Source organism: Mesocricetus auratus, unplaced genomic scaffold, assembly GCF_017639785.1.
Source record: "Mesocricetus auratus isolate SY011 unplaced genomic scaffold, BCM_Maur_2.0 Super-Scaffold_4256, whole genome shotgun sequence".
Lineage (NCBI taxonomy): Eukaryota > Metazoa > Chordata > Mammalia > Rodentia > Cricetidae > Mesocricetus > Mesocricetus auratus.
This window is the reverse complement of record NW_024429182.1, coordinates 3,797,515-3,819,368: the sequence shown is the minus strand read 5'-3', so window position 1 is coordinate 3,819,368 and position 21,854 is coordinate 3,797,515. Positions and strand designations below refer to the sequence as shown.

Sequence of the window (21,854 nt, the reverse complement as noted above, 5' to 3'; positions counted from 1 at the left end):
AAGCCACCGTGACCAAGGCGACCTATAAAGACTCTGATTGGGCTTACAGTCCCGAAAGGTTAGCTTCTAGCAGGGAAGCAAAGACCCGGAGACAGGCAGTTGGGGCAGCAGCCTAGAGCTCACATCTCCAACCATAAGCAGGACCCAAGGAGCACACTGGGAATGGCAGGAGGCTGTGGAAACCTCAAAGCCCACCCCCAGTGACACACCTCCCACAACAAGACCACAGCTCCTGATTTCTCCTCAACAGTTCACAAACTGAGGACCAAGTGGTCAGGCACACGGGGCACTCTCACTCAGACACCACATCGACCTACGCATCGAATTTCATTAATAAAAACAAACAAGAAAAGCCGGAGGACTGAGAGATACCTTAGAGTGTCTGTTGCTTTTCTAGAGGACCTAGGTTCAGCTCCTAGCATCCATACGATGGTCACAACCAGCCGTAACTCCAGCTCCTGGGAATTTGGCACCCTCTTCTGGCCTTTGAGGGCAACTGGTACTCACGTAATGCTCATACATAACATGCAGATGAGCCATTCATACACATTCAAAAATATCTAAAATCCCTCAACCACAGTTTAAAAAATCGCCACATAGGGTGATACAGGAGTATAATTCCAGGACTTGGATGCTGACAGAGAAGTATTGTTGCAAGTTCAAAGCCAGTCTGAACTACACAAGAGAACTCTGTCTCAAAAACTTAAACAAACAAACAAACAAATAAATAGTAGAAATTGCATGGGTAAGTGTGTTTCCTATTCATTATAATGCCATAAATACAAGGCTATGAATTGAACAGTTAGACCAAAAATATTTTAAATACTTTATATTTAGATTTCTTAATGATGAAATGACATTATTGATTATAAATTGTAGTGGAAGATTGTGTGTGTGTGTGTCTTTGTACAGACATTCATGCTAGTGCTACTGTGCCTGGCTCTTCATGGGTTTTGGGGATTTTCAACATAGTGTTTGCTTGGCAAAGGCTCTACTCACTGAGCTATTATCTCCAGACCTTTTTTTTTAGCCTTGGGATTTTTATCCAGTCATTGTAAAGTGAAGACACAGGGTTACTCAGAGAATGCTCAGTAGTACACTTAGTAGTGCAAGCATGAAAGCTTGGTTCAGATCTTCAGCACCCAATATAAAATGCCAGTATGGGGACATGTACCTGTAACCACATTGTTGAGAGGCAGAGACAGTGGATCCAGGAGCTCTCTGGCTACCCAGTGTAGGAAGAACGGTAATTTGTGCACGCCACAGTAGGACCCTTTTAAGATGATGAATTATACTGCTTGTCCGTGGACGTAGCCTCGACTAAATCCACGTGTACTTTTCTAGGTACTTGGGAGGAGAAAAAGGAGGTTGGGAACTATGGAGGGGGGGGGCGTTCACTTGTGTTCAGCGTGGTAGAAGGAATACTGAAGAAAAAGGATGTCAAAGCTGTCAGCCTCCATAGGCTACCCCCCCACCCCATGTATGTACATACAACCCCCACACACAGGCAAAAGGGTTGAAATGTGAGTCATTGCCTGCTAGATTTATACATTGTCTTTAGGATTGTCATGCAGTTTTCATTCTGTTTTGGATACAAGTTTTTGCCAGTTGTTTTAATTGTTTCTTAACTACAAAATGTAAGTGATGACTATTTAGTAGGGAATAAGGGTTATATTTATTTTTTACACTGTTTGGTGTCTTTAAAATTTTTTACAATAAACAAACCAGTTTTATGTCAGTAACAGAAAGACATGCTTACGTTAATAACTTGTTCAGGCTCCTCCCTTCCCCAAGATAAAATTGGTTGAGGTCACTGAACTATGTGCTGTTCAACCCTCTCTACAAAGTCGTAAGCACACGCAGTGCTCTGTGTTACTGAGAGTTCACTTGTAAATCCTAGGCATATTTTCAGAAAAGTGATGACTGAAGATGTAAACACATCTGGCTCAGGTTTTATTTGGTAGAAACCGTTTTGGTGTTCAGCTACGAAAGCTGAATGTCACACAGAAATCAGGGATCCTCAGACGACTGTAACGGAAATAGAACACCCAGGTGCATCTCGTCACAGAAACCTAACTCCGTTTCACAGAATTTTGGATCAGGCTTCGATGTTTGCTTTTCTCACACTTGTGATTTTATGTTACACATTTGTTAAAAAGATTAAGTCGTTTTGTTTTGACTTGGGTGTTGAAGATTGCATTTTTGCTAGAAATAATTAGTAGCTATTAATAGATAATGTTCTGGTAGACTACTTTGTATGTTGCTGTGATAAAATGTATAACAAAAGTAACTGAGGGGTCTCTTTGAGCTCACAGCTCCTGGGTTCAGTCCATTGTGGTGGTCAGAGCAGTGGCTCCTGCCTCACTAGGTGAGGAAGCAGAGAGAGAATTCTGACACCTCGCTGGTCTCCTCCCTTTCACTCGGGCTGGGACTGCAGCCCATGCAACGGCACAGCCACGGTTAGGGTGAATCTTCCTTCACCACTTACCCTAGTCTACACAGCTCCTTACTCATGGGATGAAATATTTGCTGGCAATGTGTTTCTGGATCCCATCAAGTTGAAGGTAGAGGTTGGCTACCATATAGACCATAGTAAATTCATTTTACGTGAGCTATATACACAGACATCTATAAAAGCAAACATTTTCATCAAACAACTTCAATCCTATATACAGTGTATCTCTGTTTGTTTAAAAAGGGGTCTCATGTGGCCAAGACTGGCCTTGAACTCCTGATCCTCCTGCCAGTACCCTTAAGTGCTGGGATTGGGTGTTGTACCACTATGCGACTATGGTATGGTTCTCTGTCCCACTACGCCCCAGTCTCTGGTGTAGTTTTGACATTTTCTTTCTAGCTCGTCTTAAAAGATGCCGGTGACTAAAGCCTCCACTTGATCCGGACTTAATGGCTGAGCTGATGTTCACTGCTTCTCTGCCCCCTAAATATGCAGATGGCTTTTCATTTGTGTCATACACTGCTTGAAACATCACGCCTGTGTGTGAGGCAGAGCTGCTGCCTGTCATTCCAGGGTGGCAGGTGCTCAGTCTATGATACACCCGTATTGTGAACTCTCTCCTCAAGGCAGGCCTGACTGGGGGCATTGCTAGCCTAACATGGCCGAACATCTTCCTGCAGTCAAGAAACATGGTTAGAAATTGTTTCTTCTCAGTACTATGTTATGTAGTTACTCTTCATTAACAGGAAGAGTGCTGGATTTTATTTTTTATCTTATTGCTTTGTTTGTTTGCTAGAGGTAGAGTCTCCCTGTGTAGCCTGGGGCTGTCCTGGAACTCACAGTATAGATCAGGCTGTCCTGGAACTCACTGTATAGACCAGGCTGGCCTGGAACTTACTGCTTCCTAGGTGCTTGAATTAAAGGCTTTTATCACCACTGGGCTCGTACATAAAATCTTCAGGACATTTGCTGTTGCTAATGTCTCTGAAGATGGAGCCTGTTTGGACATCCAAATCTTTCCCTGCGATCTCTTATTCAGGTCAGGGTGTTAGAGCCAGGAGGCCTACCCTGTTCTCTTGGGCCTACTGTGGCCTTGCTCTGCTTGTGTCTGTTGCGCTTGTGTCTTGTGTGTTTTCACTGCTCTTTTGGGTTATGTGTGTCATGTGTGAGAGGCATCTAGGATTTCCTTACATTTCCTCAGCACACAAAGTGCTCAGTAAGTGTGTTATTGCTATTCCTGAGAGCTTCAGGTATCATCAAGTCTCTTCTCTTCTGAATTCCAGGCCCGTCAGATTGCTCTAACTACATGTTCCATGTACACCTGAAGTCAATTTCATCCAAACGAGTTCTTGGCTACAGCTAATTTTTTCTTCTTTTTAAAATCCCTGTAGTTTCTTGAACTATAGAGAAAATAGCACTCATCAGAAAGAAAAAGCTTCTTTTTTTTTTTTAAAAGATGAGGCAATTTCTCTAGACAGAAATTCCAAACATTAAAGGATTTGGGGTGTAGATCGATGTGGTTCTCAAAAGAGTTTACAAGCCAGGTGCGGTGGCACACACTTAGTCCCAGTGTTCTCTTCAGGAGGCAGAGATGGTGGATCTAAAGCCAGTATGGTCTACATAGGAAGTGCCGGGCCAGCCAGAGCTGCGCAGTGAGACCCTATCCCAGAAAGAAAAAAAAAGTGTGGAATCCATGTAGAAATGGGACTTCATAAGATATGATTTAGACAAAATTCTCCTGGGCGAGTGGACTAATGTCTGGTGTGTATAGGAAGGTGGTGCCTCCCTCTCTCCCCTAAATTAACGCTGCGAACCGGTTAACTCAGCAAAGGCTGGGGAGCCCGTGCACTCTGAAGTCCCAGGCTTTGATGAGGTGCTGGGGAGCTGCCTTCTCAAGCTGTCTGTCTGAGGATTACAGTTGCTACTTTCAGATGTCTTAGAGACTGGAGCACATGAGAGAGTGGCCTGTTGTGAAAACGTGAATCTGATTGTCACCGTACAGACATGAGGTTACCCCACATCTATAAGGAGGTAGACCACAGTGGTCTCTCAGGCAAAGCTGGCAAATGTCACAGCAGAACATGTGTGGTTGGGTCCACAGCTTCCCGCCCCGGATGTGGTCAGGGGGCAGAAGTTGCTCTAAGAACGTCAGCATCTTAGGGTCACCAGCCATGATTCGACTGTGAAATTCAGCCAGGTGTTTAGGATTCAGCATTCTGTCAGTTGCGGGATATTTGTACGCTGTGTGAAAATATATTTGCTATGTTTGGTTTAATGAAGAGCTGAATAGCCAATAGCTAGACAGGAAGAGGCTAGGTACAACTTTCAGAGACAGAGAGGACTCCGGGGAGAAGGAAGGCAGAGACACCAGGAGACAGGAAGAGGAAACGGAAAGTGCAAGATAAAAGAGAGGTAAAAGCCACGTGGTAGAATTTAGGTTGATAAAAATATGGGTTAATGTAAGTTATAAGAGCTAGTGGGACAAGCCTAAGCTTGTAGACAGAGTTTCTGTTCTGCCTGGTCCCAGAGCCATTTAGCCCCAAATAAACACAGAGATTTATATTAATTAGAAACTGTTTGGCCGATGACTCAGGTTTCTTACTGGCTAGCTCTCTCTTAATTATTAACCTGTAACTATTAATCTATGTATTTATATTTGACTTTATCTTACCAGAGCATGCTCCAATGTGTTACTCCTTCATCAGCTACGTGGCGTCTCCCCCTCAACCTCTCTCCGCATCCTCTCCCAGAAGTCTCCCTGTCTGTTAGCCCCGCCTATACTCCTGCCTAGCTACTATCCAATCAGTGTTTCATTCATCAACCAATAAGAGAAACATATACACAGAAGGACATCCCCCATCAGCTGAGCTTTCATAATTAATAAGAAATCTCTGTGTCATTATTTGGTAGCTGGCTGGTGGGACAGAGAAAGACTCATTACAATCAGTCTTCTTCAGAAGCCAGTTCAACTTGTTCCTTTTCTGTATCTTAATTTTCAAATGTTTCTTAAAAACTTTATTGAAAATTGAAGGCTGACATTTAGGAGCTGAGAGGAGCTGTTCCTTTTCTAATGAAGACATTCAAAGCCACACGGCTTGGCTCTCTAAGTTAAAAAAAAGTATTCCTCATCCTAAGTAACAAGCCCCCTTTTCTGTGTGCGATCTTGAATTGTGAACTTTCAGATCGAGTTTCACATGAGAAGAGGGTGGTTGTTTTAGCTGGAAACCACAAGTCCTGAAGAGCTCAAAGTACAGTGGGGTTTTCTACAGTGTTTCTACTCGTTTGTTGTCCAAAACTGTACTGTAATAAATGCACCAGTCTAGCAGAGTTCACAACTCCCAGGAGAATAAGTAACTCAAGCCCAGCAAGTGAGAGGGAGTTGCCTCAGACCCCACAGGAGGACATGCTCTGTTCTGTGTCGTTGGTTTAGCTTCGGCACAATGGCTGGACCTTAATCTACCGCTATTTCAGCCAGCGATTGCAACCCTGCAGCTAGTGGCCTGCTTCTCTGGCAGTGGCCTGGCCTCTCATACCACAGCCCAGTGGTATGAGCGCCTGCTCCGTCACTGCGGCTGAAGGTAGCTTCACCTAAACCTTTATTGTTCTGTTTATAAATAAGACTCAAAGGCCGGGGTAAAAACCTGCCAGCTCAGAGAGTCAGGGTCACACCTAGCTGACCTTCCCTCCTTGCCGACATCTCTGCACCAGACCAGAAAAGGTTGCACCACTCCAAATCCCTCCTTGCTGCTTCCTGTGTCTCTCTATCTCTCCTGGATGCCCACTGATGCTCTATGATGACTTTCTGTCAACTTGCTAATGCAGCCTCCTGACCCAAGGTTATAATTTTATTTAATCAACGCAAATGCAAACACGGGGTTCACATGTGATCGAATATCCTCCAACATTTCCCCCTTTTTGTCTAAATAAACAGGAAAGTTTTTAACTCTAGCACAGTAAAACTATATACAATAAAAAATTATTAGGCATTGTCTAAATAAAGAAGAAAGGTTTTAACTCTAACATAGTAAAGCTGTATACAATAAGAATTATCAGGTATTGTCTAAAGAAGAAACGTTTTAACTCTAGCAGAGTAAAGCTATATACAAATAAGAATTATCAGGTATTGTCTAAGTAAAGAAGAAGGGTTTTTAATTCTAATACAGTAACGCTGTATACACTCCTCAGAAGTGTTCTTTATTTTATGGTTTGTCTCTAAGATTAGAAAAATGTAAATCTGGATGTTCCTTGGCTGCAACAAATCAACTCTCCCTAAACTCATTGCTGTGTTAGCCACATATGGCTTTAATTTTCCTCTCTGTCCTTCTGGCCCTATACACTCGACCCACCTTGTACTTGGCTTCACCTGAGATAAAGTTCCAATCCCTAGAAACTGAACATTCACCTCCTGAAGAGGCCAGTCTGGATGCCAAGTTTTAGTGAAAGTATTGTTACATCTGTACCTGTGTCTACCAAACCCTCAATTTCAATGTCATTTATTTGTATTTTTAGCTTTGGTCTTTGATCATTTATAGATGTTTGTTTTGTCTATTGATGCTGTTTTGTCATCCACAGCAGTGTGGTTTCTAAAAAGGGGCATTAAGACTTTTAAATGCTCTGTGGAGGAGCTTCTCCAATGTTGACAGGGAGTGATTGAACCAAATTTGACCTTGGGGCTGCAAGAGGCCTCCTAAGGTGTTTCCAGATGGCAAAGGGTCACCTTGCCTGTCCCTTGTTAATCTGTATTCATTAGTCTAATGCTGCCCTTTGCCACACCTCCCCACTACAGAAGAATTATCCCTAGGAAAAAAAACATTGTTTCTAGGAACACCTTCCCTACAGTTCCTTCTCAGAAGACCTTGCATGCCACAATTAGAACATCTGACATTTTAATTTTTCTTAAAATTTTTAGAAAACACGTCTACTATCAAAGAAGCTTCATACGCATGAGCTCTAATATTAGCTGTATTTCTAATTCATTCATCTGTTGGTGCTGATCTTGCCTATAAAGACCTAATTATCCCTTTGCATTCTCTATTAGCGTTTTCAAAAGCCAAAGAGTCAGTATTTTCTAATGTCTGTACAAGTGAGGTCAATCTCTGTTAAAAAAAATATTAGTGATTCCTTCTTTAGGGCCTGGTATAATTTTAGTAAATGACTCAGTCCTCTTTCATGTTTCCTCAACCCTATCCCAAACATTCAAAGGTGCTGTATGGCATAGAGCCACGGTGTGATCACCAAGAAGCTGATCTTGTGAAATATCAATACCTCTAGCCCTACCTTGTTGTTTAAGTACCCTAACTTCCTCTCTGCACCATATTTCCATTGTAACGGAGGGCCAGTTTCCAATACTGCTGTAACTAAATCTTTCCAGTCTTGTGGAATAATTCTCTTCCTAGTTGTTCATGAATTAGACATCTGTTTCACAGAGGGTGAGTGCATACCATATGAAATGACTTCTTCCTTAAATCTCTTCAAATCTAACATTTCCATAGGATTCCAGTCAACTTCTGCATAGCCTTGTGGGTGTCTATCATCTGGTGGTCATTCTTGTATAACTGGATAAAAAAAATGTTGGTTTTCTAATAGCCTTAGACCACTCCTCTTCAGTTTTATAATGCAATGCTGCAGTAGGTTCTGTTCTAAATTCATCTGTATCTGAATTTTTTTTTGTATTTTCATTAGTAGGTCTTTCGAAGGCTTGTATTTTAACAGTAGTAAGTCCTTCTAAGGCTTGTATCTTACCAGTCAAAATTTTCTTATTTTCAATGTCCTTTCAAGGTTTGTATCCTATCAGTCAAAATATAGTTGGCGCAGTTATCAAGCCACTTTTTAGAGGAGAGAATATGAATTACCAAACTGATAGTAATTACTATTGACAATTGTGTTGATTCCAGCTAACTCATTTATCCCCACATTTAAGTTTTCCATTTTCACGCCATCCATAGCAGCACCCTGCATTGTGATGTTCCCACTCCTAAAGGACGTCCCAGGTATCTCCCCAAATCTGCTGGCTTCTCAGTAGTTTGTTGGTGGTGTCAGAGGGGTAGAACTCAATCCGCTCCCACAGTTCCCAAACACCCAGTCCAGGTAAGCAGTGGTCGCCTGCTGTGAGTGCTCCCAGGAGGACTCCCCCCACCCCCTCCAGCTGTGTGAGTGCTCCCACACTAGAGGCCCCCAAGGCCACGCGTGGCAGAGCCCACTGCTGTGATTCCTCTGCCAGTGTGGTTGTGCCACGTGTCGGAACGCCAGGTGCTGTTTCAATTTCGGCACAGTGGCTGTGCCTTAATCTACTGCTATTTCAGCCTGCAATCGCAACTCTGCAGGTACAGGCCTGCTTCTCTGGCTGTGGCCTGGCCACTCAGACTGCACCGTGTGAGAGCCCAGGAGGATGAGCCACCAAGTGACCTTTGTCAAGCGTTACAGCCAGGCCCTTTTCCCTGGGCTGCCTTCAGGGTCGTCTCCTTTCATACAGTAACATCCTGGAGGTGCAGAGTCACTGTGACCTGTTTGTGTTTGGGAATTTCACACACGCTGAGGGTAAGATCTGTCCTTCATAGCTCTTAGAAAGCATGGCGGAATCTGGGCTTGAGACAGTCTTCTATTATTTCTGTGAATCCAGTTTATATTGATTGCCTGCTGTTGTCCGTCTTCTGGAAGTGACAGTTTGGAAGTCCTGGGGCAGGAGAGATTGACAGGGTGGCTTTGAAAAATGAAAGGGTTTGATACTTAGTGAGGAGAGGAAAGTTAGTCACAGACTTGGCTTGTTCCGAGGTAAAGGTCATCTAGAATCTCGCAGTTCAAGCATGATATGTAACAGACCACTGCAGATACATTCAAAGGCACAGTAATCACATATGTGTCACTTTTTTTTTCTTCTTTAAGTGTAGACACTTGTGTTACTGCCCATCCCACCCTGTGTGTGCGCTGCCCTGTGAGCATGTGGAAGTCAGCTGTCAGCCTTGGGTGCCTTTTCTCAGGAGCCGTCCACCTTGGTTTTTGAGGCGAGGTCTCCTATCAGAACCCTGGACTTGCTGATTACGTTAGCCCGGCTGGCCACTTATCTCTGCCGCCCAAGCACGGGTTGTATAAACACACAACACTGCTGGCTTTTCATGTGTGTTCCGGGTCCTCCCAGTGCAGCGGGCACTGAGCCAGCCCCCTCCCTAGTCAGCTTTCAAGCTACCCTTGAGAATGCACGCACACCGTGACACGTGAGTCACTCTGAATCACTCTATTTTTATGCGGTAGTGATCATTACCCACCGCTTACCCGGGACAGGAATTGTTTTAAGTTCTTGGCTTTTTCTCATGAGGCACTTTTTGTTTTTCCCTGCTTTAAGATGAACGGACCCTGAAGCAATTAGCATGCACTTCCGCACTTTGCCGTCCGCGTTGGAGCTGTAATTGCCACCCTGCCAGTTCGAGTCTGAGCCTCTGCTCTTGTCACTTATCCTCTCGTGCCCTCCCTGTGGGACGCTGACTCAAGGTTGGCTGCTGTGAGCTAGAGGAGAGAAGTTCTCTCAGGTGATGAGACCAGAGAGAAGCTGTGTGCCTGTCTCAATGATGAGACTGACTGTGGAGTTATAAGGAGCTAATTTTTGCCAGTCCCATGAAACTTTTAAAAACCATGATTCAAATGCATTGGGGAATCCACTCCTGCACTGCATTTGTGCTAAGAAATGTGAGCCACGAATGCATTGGGGAATCCACTCCTGTATTGCATTTGTGCTAAGAAATGTGAGCCAGGAAGGTGGAAGTTACAACTTTTAATATTATCATATTTTAGTTCCCTTACTAGCACAAGTTTGTCATTAATAAATTTGCATTTCTACAAAAACTTTGACAGGGTCTCACTAACATAGCCCACCTGGGACTCACCACATAGTACTGGCTGGCCTTGAACTCGCAGACACCACCTGTGCCTGTTCAGGTTTTTCCCTTTTAAAAGGTGCTGCCCTCTCCCCTCCTCTCCCTGCACCTCTTTCCTCTCTCTGCTCCTGTCCCCAGAGGCCAGTCTCTCCCCCCACCTTTTTCCCTTTTTAGGATCCTTTCCCCCAGATGAAAAAAACTCCCCAGCTTGGACTCTGTCGCATGGCGTCTTTCTCTCTTGAGCTGCTTTTTAAATCACAACAGTTCATATTTCCCCGAATAGTACCAGCTCATTTGGCTTGGAATCATTTTAATTGTATGTCTGGTAAAGTTATTGATTCTTGTGATGCCACACTGTGTTTTATTGTGCCGTCCTTTCCACTGGTGTGCCTATAATGTTCCCACTCTCTGCAGAGCATTGGTTCCATGGATCCTCAACCCCTGCTAGAACACGGTGTGATGTGTACACACAGCTCGGTCCTTCCTCTCACACTTCTAAGTGTCTCTATGCTTGTAGCACGAGGCACAGAGGAAATGCTGTGTAAGCAGTTGTTACACTGGATTATTTGGGGAATAACAAGTCTGCACATAATCAGACTGAACCTTTTTATTTTTAGAATTTTTTTTAATCTATGGTTGATTGAATGTGTGGAAGTGGAATGAATCCGTGATGCAGACAACCGACTATGTTTGCAGTTTCTTTAAAAATCAGTGTGCCCAGTATAAAAATAGTTTTGGAAATTTGCAGTAACAATATACTTATAAGCAATAACACCGTTTTAGTGGATTTCGTTCTGTCTTGTTGGCTGGTGTGGGGAGTCTGAATGTTTCTCTGCTTGTACACAATAGACACAAACCAAGAAGGCGTTGTCCGTGTGTGATTTTTACCTTGTTTTGGGTCATTAGTATGAATAAAGTTCTCTGTGTTAGAAGGCACGGCTAATAGTCCTGAGTCACTCAAGGCTGCTTTTCTCGTTTCCTTCCCTAGAGATATATTGCCATTGGAGAATTGGGGAAAGCCACCGACACTCTGGATTCTACCGGGAAGGTAACCGATGAGAAGCCGTACGGTATGGAGCCTCTAACACCCTTTTCCTCTGCAGTTTAAGGAAGTTTGTGTGATTGCAGAATACAGAACTTAAGTAGCAAGCCCAGCACTTGGGAGACTGAGGCAGGAGGTTTGCAAGTTCCAGGCCAGCCCGGCTACACAGTGAGACCCCGCCCCCAAAAGTAAAGAAAGTCCCAGCAGAATGAAAAACAAATGCGTTGCTTGGTACTGTCAGATCTCAGAGAACCTTTCTCTAGCTCTAGCAAGTCGGAAATTGCTCTTCACACCACAGACATTTGCTGTCTGTCAGTTTAATAGAGACTTTGTAAGCGCTGTTCCCCATGAGTGTTTGTAATGCTCAGAATTATTTGCCCTTATAGCCGGGACTTAGGGTGTACTTCCCCAGGACGGAACAACAAAACAGAGTTATCATCACGTTGGATCCGACCTGTGCCGGGCCTCTAGTTTTTTTTTTAAGCCGACTTCCCAGCTGTTGAAATAAATGTGCCTGAGTTGGAGTGACTGTGGCTTGGAGTGAAAAGATCCAGCCGGAGAGAGCTAATTCTCTGAAGTAGAAGGGAACTCCCTAGGGCCCACCTTAATTTGTCTGCTATTCTTCTCACCACTTTAAGGAAGGGAAGATAAATGAACTGGTCTCCTAGCAACCCTCACGGCGCAGGAGCTATTTATAATGCAGCCCTGTCGGCATTGTCAGGAGCTCACCTGCATTGTTATGTCACCGGCGGTGAATTATTTGTAGGCTTCCTGGTTCTTCCCCATGTTTGACATTAACTCTTCTTGATTTGACTGCAGACAGTGTGCTGTCTGCTCCCCTGAGCTCCCGTGCTGGTTGCCCTCGCTACAGATTCCATTTCACACCAGCAGCAAGGGCAGCTTTCTCTCATTCGTCAGGGCGCCACTTGCCCTGCTGACGTCTCTCTGTGCCACGTAGCATCCCACTAGTTAATCAGGTGAAACGGTGAAGATTAAAATCACTGATGTATTTCCACATCCTAGATGTCCAAGTACCTGTGAAGTTACTTTTGGAGTTGGTGAATACCAGTTCTTCAACTAAATAAGGGTGTAGTTTCAGCCAGTGGGCTTGTTTTTAAGGTGTAAGAGACATAAGACAAGAGTCAGGCGGGCTCTCAGAGTTCACCGGGGGCTGGGCGGTGGTGGCGCACACCTTTAATCCCAGCACTCGGGAGGCAGAGGCAGGCGGATCTCTGTGAGTTCGAGGCCAGGCTGGACCGACAGCCTCCACAACAATACAGAGAAACCCTGTCTCGAAAAACCAAAAAAAAAAAAAAGAGTTCACCGGGGATAGGGAGCAGGCTGTCAGTTGTGACCTAGGATTTGAGTTCATAGAACTGGTTAGAGAATGCTAGAATGCTGTCGTTAGTTCACTGGGGATAATTGGTGGAGGACTGAGGGCAATACTTTCTTCCTAGCCTTAAGCATTTTAGAATCTTAAAAGTTCCTGCATCGCATTTGTAACTAAAGAAAGCTCAGGGTTTAGAGAGATGATCTAGTGCATGAAGCGAGCTGCTCGGGAGTGAACGCCTGAGTTCCCATCCCCAGAACCTGTGTAGGTCTGCAACTGACCGACTGTAGCTGGAGTTTCTAAACCCAGCACTCCTAGGGGGAGATGGAAGCAGAGACAGGAGAATCTCCAGATATCATGGGCCAGCTAGTTTGGCATCTGCGGCAGCAAACATGCATGGTGGCAGCAGTGGACTTGAAGTTGTCTTTTGACCTCCACATGTCACATATGCATGGGGCGGACACACACATACACCCACACACACACAGAGGCACAGGCACGCATTGGCATACACATACACTCACACATGCATGTGCACAGTCTCTCACATAGGAACACGTACATACACTCACACATACATGCACACACTCGCACACTCACGAATTTTTGAAAAGCGAAAGAAAGCACAGTGTGTCGATGTGATGACTTATAAAGACGACGCGGATCTGTCATCCAACCCCAGACGGAAGCGTCTGTCGCACGGTTTACTGAGCAGTGTTTGAGATCCCGGAGGGTGACGGCTCCAGACAGTCTTTGCAGGTGGGCAGGATTTTTTCCTTTCCTTTAGTAAATCATGGAATATTTGCTATCTGAAGCCACAGTGGGCCCCAAGGACATGATATTGGGGTTTAAACTCTGGCTTCTGCCTTGAGGAGCTGACTGCCTAGTGGGGAATTCTGTGTTCATCCCCATGAGGCCAGTATTTTATATGCCTTTTTTTATTATCCTGAAATAAAATCTGAAACACAGTGACCCGTCTGCATACGTATACCTCTAGAATCAGCGTAATGCAGCACATGGACTATAGAGAAGAAGTAAGACTAATTGCGGTAGATATACTGACGCGCAAACGCAAACACTAGGACCCTGAGGGCCCCAGGAAGTAGCATGTAAGCACCACCAGCCAAATGGACACACATGTAAAGTGACACACAGGCGTCGTGTCAGTAACCCAGCACATATAAAACTAGGCAAAATACAAACTGGAGTGAAGTTCCAGCAGCCTCCTTATATTGACATTTGTCTGTATTTAAGCTTGGTTGTGAAGTTTGATACAGAGAGCAACAGATAAATTCACAGTTCAGTTCCTTATCACAGAGCAAACAAGCAGGTAGCTAGTGAAGAAACAGATTTCTCAAGCCTCTCCCGCCTTGCCCCGTGTGAGCCACCGCCCCTTTCTGACTTTCAGAGTAGGCTCTGACTCTCACATTATAGTGATGCCCTTACACAGTGTGTGTCCTCCTGTGTTTGGGTTCTCCTGTGTGTATATACGAGGTTTGTTAATGTGTGTGTGTGTGCGCGCGCACGCGTGTATGTGCACATGTGTGTGTGCGTGTGCATGTATACCTGTTGTCTATGAAATTCAGAACAGAGCATTGGATCCCCTAGGACTGGCATCACAGGCAGTTGTGAGCTACCATGTGGGTGTCGGGAGCCAAACCTGGATCCTCTGCAGCCGCAGCAAGTGCTCTGAGCTGCCTGCCTGCACGTGCGAGCCTGTTTGGGGGTATTGGATCCAGGACTCAATGCTTGGAGGCAAGCACTCTATATCAAAGCATTCTACCTTGGCCTCCTTTGTCAACAGGCATGTGGGCTGCTTCTAGTTTGGAACATCACAAAGTAAAGCTGTACTAGTGCTCACTTCTCTTATGCTCTGGTCATGTATTCAACTGCATTGGAAACGGTAAAATAGTTTTTCTGAGCTTGCTGTGTTTCCTCCACAATAAGTAAGTCCCACGTGGTCCATATCCTTAACAACATGCCGTGCCAGCAGGGTGTGTTACTTTATGCATGCCAGTGAGTGGGTGACAGTTCTCGGACACTGGTGGGGTTTGGCAGGAGCCGTATGGGACAGTGCCTTAGCCATCCTCTGTGGACCTTACACTTGGGTGTCTCGCCTGCTTCTTTCTCCGGTGAGTCACCTCCGTCTCGCTGATTTGTTTGAGTCAAAAACTCACCTCTGCCTGCATGTGTATACACACACACACACACACACACACTTTTCTTTTTTTATTATTCATCCCCATCTTCCCTCCCAGTCCCTCTCCCGCATTCCCACCCCCCACCCTCCAGTCCCCTCCTCTTCCATCTCCATCCAGAAAAGGACGGGTCTCCCATGAGTATCAATAAAACACGTCGTATCAAGTTGCAGTAAGACTAAGCACCTCCCCATGTATTAAGTAAAGCTGGGCAAGTATGAGGAGAACGATCCCAAAAGCCTGTAAAAGAATCAGAAACAGCCCTTGCTCCCACTGTTAGGAGTCCTACAAGCAGACCAAGCTACACAACTGTAACATATATGCAGAGTGTCTAGGTCAGTCCCATGCACACTCCCTGCTTGTCTGTTCAGTCTCTGGGAGCTCCTGTGAGCCCAGGTTAGTTGACTGTGTGAACTTTCCTGTGGTGTCCTTGACACCTCTGGCTCCTATACTCCTTCCTCCTCCTCAACAGGATTCCCAAGCTCCACCTGGTAGTGTTTGGCTGTGGGCCTGTGTCTCCCTCCATCAATTTCTGGATGTCACCTTTCTGATGACAGTTAGGGAAGGCACCAATCTGGTCACATGGGATGACCAGTTCAGGCTATTTATCTGCAATTGCTAAGAGTCTAAACTGGGGTACTCCCTGTAGACTCCTGGGAGATTTCCCTGAACCAGACTCCCACCTGACCCCAAAACGCCAACCAGCAGTCCTCATCAGCATCCTCCCTCTCCATCTCCCTGATCACTCTAATTCTCATTCCCACCCACCCTGAGTCCACTCACAAAATCTCTCCTGTTTCCCCTTCCCAGGGAGATCTGGATTCCCAACCCCCATGAACTGTCCTTGTTATCCAGTCTCTCTGGGTCTGTGGATTATAGCATGGTTATCGTTTATTTTACAGCTAACATCCACTTATGAGTGACTACATACTACATTTGTCTTTCTGAGTCTGGGTTACCTCACTTATGATTTTTTGTTTGTTTCATCTATTTATCTTCAAATTTCCTGGTGTTTTTGCTTGTAACAACTGAGTAAAACTCCATTGTGTAAATGTGCCACATTTTCTTTATTCCTTCCTCAGTTGAGGGGCATCTAGGTTGTTTCCAGGTTCTGGTTTTTACAGATAAATCTGCTATGAACACAGTTGAGCAAGTGCCCTTGTGCTATGATTGAGCATCTTTTAGGCATATTTCCAAGAGTGGTATAGCTGGGTCTTGTGGTAGGCTGATTCCTAGTTTTCAGAGAAACCACCACACTGACTTCCAAAGCAGCTGTACAAGTTTGCACTCCCACCAGCAATGGAGGAGTGTCCCCTTGCTCCATATCCTCTCCAGCATGAGCTGTGGCTTGTGCTTTTGATCTTGACCATTCTGGCAGGTGTATGGTAGAATCTCAGAGTTGTTTTGAGTTGCATTTCCCTGATGGCTAAGGATGTTGAGTTTCTGAGTGTTTCTCTGCCATTTGAAATTCTTCTGTTGAGGATTCTTTATTTAGATCTATATCCCATTTTCCCATTTTTAATTGGATTATTTGGTTTGTTGATATCAGTTTCTTGGGTTCTTTTTATATTTTGGAAATCAGCCCTCTGTCCACTGTGGGGTTGGTGAAGCTCTTTTCCCATCCTGTGGGCTGCCGTTTTGTCCTGCTGACTGTGTCCTTTGCCTTACAGAAGCTTCTCAGTTTCAGGAGGCCCAGTTTATTGTCTGTCGATCTCAGTGCCTGTGCTTTTGGTGTTCGGTTCAGGAGTTGTCTCCTGTGCCAGTGTGTTTGAGAATATTTCCCACTTTCTCTTCTGCCAGGCTCAGTGTTTGTGGATTTATGTTGAGGTCTCCCATCCACTTGGATTTGAGTTTTGTGCAGAGTGGTAAATATGGATCAATTTGCATTCTTCTACTTACCCAACACCCAGTTATGCCAGCACCATTTGTTGAAGATGCTTTCTTTTTTTTCCATTGTATAATTGTTTACTTCTTTGTTGAAAATCAGGTGTCCATAGGTAACACACAATTTTTTTAAGTAGGAGATATTTTTCTGTGTTCTAGACTCCTTTGTTGCTTTGCCTCTGACAGTACATGTCCAATCCATCACTTTCCCCTTTGTGGATATCCAATTGGCCTTGTCCTTTCTCCATTACTCTGCAAGTCACAAACCAAGCGCCTTAGCAGGCGTGGGCCCGTCTGGAATCTGCATGGCCAGCTCAGTAAGTTGGTCCATCCTCGTCTCAACACCAAAGGACCTGTTCTCTTAGAGGAAAAATATATCTTCCTGCCTTGTTTACTGCAGACCCCCACCTTTAAAAATAGCTATTTTATCAAAGGAATTCATCCCATTTTTTCTTACCTACTATGCTGAGATTTGGTTTGCTTTTAAATCATGAACAGAAGTGAATTTTGGGGGGGTTGCGGGCTGTCTGCCTTGTGTTGGTAACCACGGCCACCCTGGGTTTATGAGTGGACCAGCCGTGTCATGTTCACAAGACAGCATTGGCAAAGCTTTTTGATTTTTTTTTTAAATTTTGTTTTCTCCATATTCAAATGTTAAACTAACTGTACATTTCTGGAGTTGATTTAACCTTGTCAGCATGTACTTATTATATATATATGCATGGTGGACTTGATAGGTGAATGCTTAGTTAGAGTTTTTACGTCTGTGGGATTACCTTGTATTTGTTTTTCCCCCCTTGTTCCCGACTTTACCTTTTCAGGGTTCTGACTGGGCCTAGGAGTTAGGTCGATGTGAGAAAGATGTTACTGTTTGTAAATCTGGTTTTATCTTTGTGGTGCTGGAGAAAGAGCCCAGGGCTTCACAGTGTCCCTACCCCTGAGCTGTGTCCAGCACCCTGTTTATCTTGTATATTTTCTGGAAGAATTTATGTTCAGTTGAAATTACTTCCTTTTCTGATGTTTGGTAGTATTTCCTGGTAACATCTCTGGGATGGTCTTTTATAAGGAAGGAAGGCCTCACATTACGAGTCTTTTACAGGCAGAAGCACGTTTTGTGGTGTCTGTCCTTTTCTCCTCCCCTCAGACTGCAGTGCTTGCTCCCTGCTGTGTGGTAGCCAGAAGCAGTGGTTGAGTGAGGACCGGGCTGGTTCGCAGTGGTTGTGGTAGTGCGGTGTCCAGCAGTGGCTCACTGTGGTGGAGCGTTGTGCTCAACTCTGTCATTCTGCTGTTGGCTCTGCAGTTCAGGTGGGTAGCAGGCACCGTGCTGTGCGCGGAGGGCTCGATGCATTGTGAGTGAGTAGCGACTGCACAGCCTGGTCGCCTGTGTGGTCACTTTATGGGGACGGCGGCTGTGTAAGAGGTACCCTTTTCCGTGTTAGGCAGCTGCTTCACCACCGAGCTGCAACCCCGGCCTAGAGAATGGCTTTTTAAAGTGCAGTTCAAATGGAGGCTTCCACGCTGATGGCTCATTATTCTGCTGAACAGAGGATGAAGTATCCAGGCGCTTGTGCTATACCCCTCTCTCTTCTTTGGGTCCATCCCTGGGTATCCCTGTGTCGAGAACTTCATCTGCGTCTTTAAGATCTAGTGGTGGCAGGACTGTTAAATCATGGGACAGCTATAGCCAGTGTCCCGCTGTACACCCGAGCGGCCTCTGTCATGAAGTAACCTTCCCTGTAGGCTCTCTTGCCTGGTCGTCCTAACAGTGGATAAATGATTGCCCGGGTGACTTTTAAATGCCCTTCAACCTACAGATTCTATTACCCCGAGCAAATTAAAGTTCAGCAGGAACGTCTTGAGTGCCATCTTACCAGTGTCTGTCACCTCAGAGATACACTGGCTTTGTCTTTAAGCTGAGGGTTTTGTTGGCGAGCTAATAGCTCAGCACGCTGTTGAAAACAGCCAGGATGAACAGTACACACGCCACAGAGGCCTGCGCTCGAGGCTCAACGGGAGATGGAGCAACAGAAGTAAAATGAGAGAAGGAACATGTGTCAGGTGTGTGTGTGCGCGTGTGTGCGTGCACATGTGTGTGCACATGTGTGTACATCTGTGGGTGCTGTACATCTGCGTGTGTGCACGTGTGTGTACATCTGTGTATGTATGCACGTGTGTGTACATCTGTGTGTGTGGTGTACATCTGTGTGTGTGCACGTGTGTGTACATCTGTGTATGTGCTGTACATCTGTGTGTGTGCACGTGTGTGTACATCTGTGTGTGTGCTGTACATCTGTGTGTGTGTATGTGTATGTGTGCATATCTGTATGTATGCTGTATATCTGTGTGTGTGATGTCCATCTGTGTGTGTGGTGTACATCCATGTACGTGCATGCGTGTGTGTATGTGTGTGTATGTGTGCATGCATGCGTGTGTGTGAACATGTACGTCCGTGAGAGAAAGATACTGAATCAGGACAATGGTGAGCGTGTTCATGGGACAGGGGTGTCAGGGAAGAGCTGGGCCTGGCAGGAATGGACAGCTAGCTGTCTTGTTTTGAGCTGCCTAGCTAAGCTGACGACGCACTGTAGCAGCTTCACCAACTCTGGAGTTTCCTTCAGCAAGTCCAGCCTGGTGGTAGCATGGGCCAGCTGGAGTTGGCAAGCTCAGAATGACATCGCTCAGGTGCCAACTGTAATTACTTCTCACTGTGACAGCACAGTTAAGCTTTTCCATGGGAAAGTCCTCACCCAGCTTTGAGTCACATCTCTGGGCAGCGGCGCTGGCTGTCGTCTGAGGTCTGGGGTGTTGGAGGCTGCGGCAGGAAGTCTTCTGACATTGCAGCTCTTCACTGGCCGAGGCTCTCAGATCCCAGCTTTGTTTCTGTTTAGCTTACAAGGTCATAGTGAGGCTGCAACTGTCTTGCTGATTGTACGCAGACGCTCCGGTGCCCTCCAAGCTTTATCATGGTACTGGAACAATTTTTTGTCTAATCTTTTGAAACAAAATCAAATGTCCATTTACAAAAAAAAGTTTAATGAATTTTCTATAAAATAATAAAAGCACTGGAAGTAATCTAAATGAGTTATAGAATATTTGTCCTTGGTCATCTGCAAGTATGAAGACCCAAAAACTGAACTTGAGCTGGTAGACTACTGACCGCATCCTTCTGTTGAATGCGCCAAAAAGAGCCTGAAAAGATGGCTGACACGTGAAAAGCGTTACATGTTTATCTCTACCAATTTTCTAAAAACTGCCTTCTAAAAATGCTTAGTAAGCACGCCAAAGTCCTTGCTGTGTGCGTTCCTCTTCTGTTCTGGTTTGTGTTTGAGCTGACTGGGAGTGATCATTTAGAAGTAGGGAGAAGTTCCAGGCAGGGAAGGACCGGGGAGACAGATCAATAGCTCTGCTTGGAGACGGAGTTGAATGTGTGCATATGAAATTCGTTTCCTAGCATAGCATAGTTAAAGTCTACCAAGTGAGACCTGAGGTGCCGCTGTCCTCCGTGCTGTACAGTGCACTCAGACACGGGGCCTCCCGCTGTCTGCCCTTCAGTCACCCTGTATTGATTGATTGCCGTGGGACCATGTCTCCAGCAAACTTCATACCTCTCTCGGACTTTCTAGGCGCCACCAGAATCTCCCCATACTCATGTGATGCGTCAGTTTTAATAATAACGGGGGAATAACTGGTGTAGGATGGGACTTGAACTAAGGGAAACTAAGTTTTTATAGAGAATAGCATACAATTTTCTTCCCTTTTCATCTCATTAATAATGCATTTTATTCTTTACAACAAGGTGGCATTTGGTCCACGAGACATACCCTGCAATTTATGAGGTTTTACTTTGTAGTCATTTGTATAGGTGTTTGCCTACATATGTCTGTACACTGTGTACCTAGTGCCCTCTGAGGTCAGACAAGGGCATCAGATCCCCTGGGATTAGAATCCTACAGACGTGAACCGCCATGTGGATGCCAGGAATTGAACTAACCGCCGAGCCATCGCTGCAACCCCTGTAATTTGTATCTTATTGAGAAATAATAATAATGACTTTTCAGAGTTGTTGGGACTGTTGCCTGTATGGCTATGTCATCTTTACTTGGTTCATTTTTGGCAGATAAAATAACGCAAGAAGATATTGAAGGCATTCTGCAGAAGTTTACTGGGAATATAATGCAAGTACCCCCACTGTAAGTTCAGTTATTGAATCTATCTCTAATTTTATCATCTATAGGCCAACATCAATAATTAGAACAAAGTGGGCTTTTCTTTTGCTCTGTTTTCATCTGGGCATTGTAAATTACCAAAAAGCGGTGAGAAGATTCATCCTGGAGGCAAAGCTTTGACCCCAAAGTGCATTCCAGTCTGTGTGGACGTCAGCTTAGCCTGGTGTTCGTTCTCCCGACTCTTCAAGTTCTGTCTGTAGATACCAGGGCAGTGACAGATCCAGAGATGTCACCTTCTCCAAAGTGACAGCGAAAGGACTGTGCTGTGAATTAAGAGTCCTAACGTGTGCTTCCTGTCTACCCCAGAATCCTGACAGCATTGGATCAACCAGATAAAAGTTATAACTTTGTAATAAACGTAAGCATGAGTTGCTTTACCACCCATCTTGGCGCAATAGGGCGTCTGTAAGAAAATACCACAAACTCAAGGTCCTAGAGGCTGTGTCCAGGCCAGGGCAGGCACTGGTGGGTTGCTTTGCTGGCGAGAGCCTGCCTTCTCATAGATGCTGCCCTCGTGTGGCCGAGGGTTGAAGGCATCGGTCTGCGGCAACACCTTCTTCCTTGAGAGCTCTGGTTTGTGACCTGGTCACCCTCCAAAAGGCCTCTCCTCCTAAGGCCGTCACCTTGGTTCTTAGGATGTGAGCAGTGACTGGGAGGGCAGGCACTCAGGCCACAGTGCCACTTACCATCTCCGTGTGTGTGCCCGTTACTGGGAAACACCAGGATATGTTACTGATGGTTCTTTTAGAATGTAGATTTGTATTTAGAAATCTTGTTTTTGTTTTCCCTGAGAACAGTGGACTGCTTTTTCTCAAACATAAAACTTGGAAAACTACCGGGCGTTGGTGGCG

At 45.2% G+C, this 21,854-nt stretch overlaps 1 protein-coding gene across 5 annotated transcripts in view; it reads left to right on the top strand.

The window, feature by feature from the left end:
- Trub1 (TruB pseudouridine synthase family member 1) overlaps positions 1 to 21,854 on the top strand; it is a 55,131-nt gene that overhangs the window by 11,168 nt on the left and 22,109 nt on the right. For all 5 annotated transcript variants that reach the window (XM_040742283.1, XM_040742275.1, XM_040742271.1 and 2 more), the window contains exons 4-5: positions 11,312 to 11,393; positions 20,895 to 20,967. In XM_040742283.1, the coding sequence (XP_040598217.1) occupies positions 11,312 to 11,393; positions 20,895 to 20,967 (155 nt within the window). The remainder of the gene's footprint in view (positions 1 to 11,311; positions 11,394 to 20,894; positions 20,968 to 21,854) is intronic.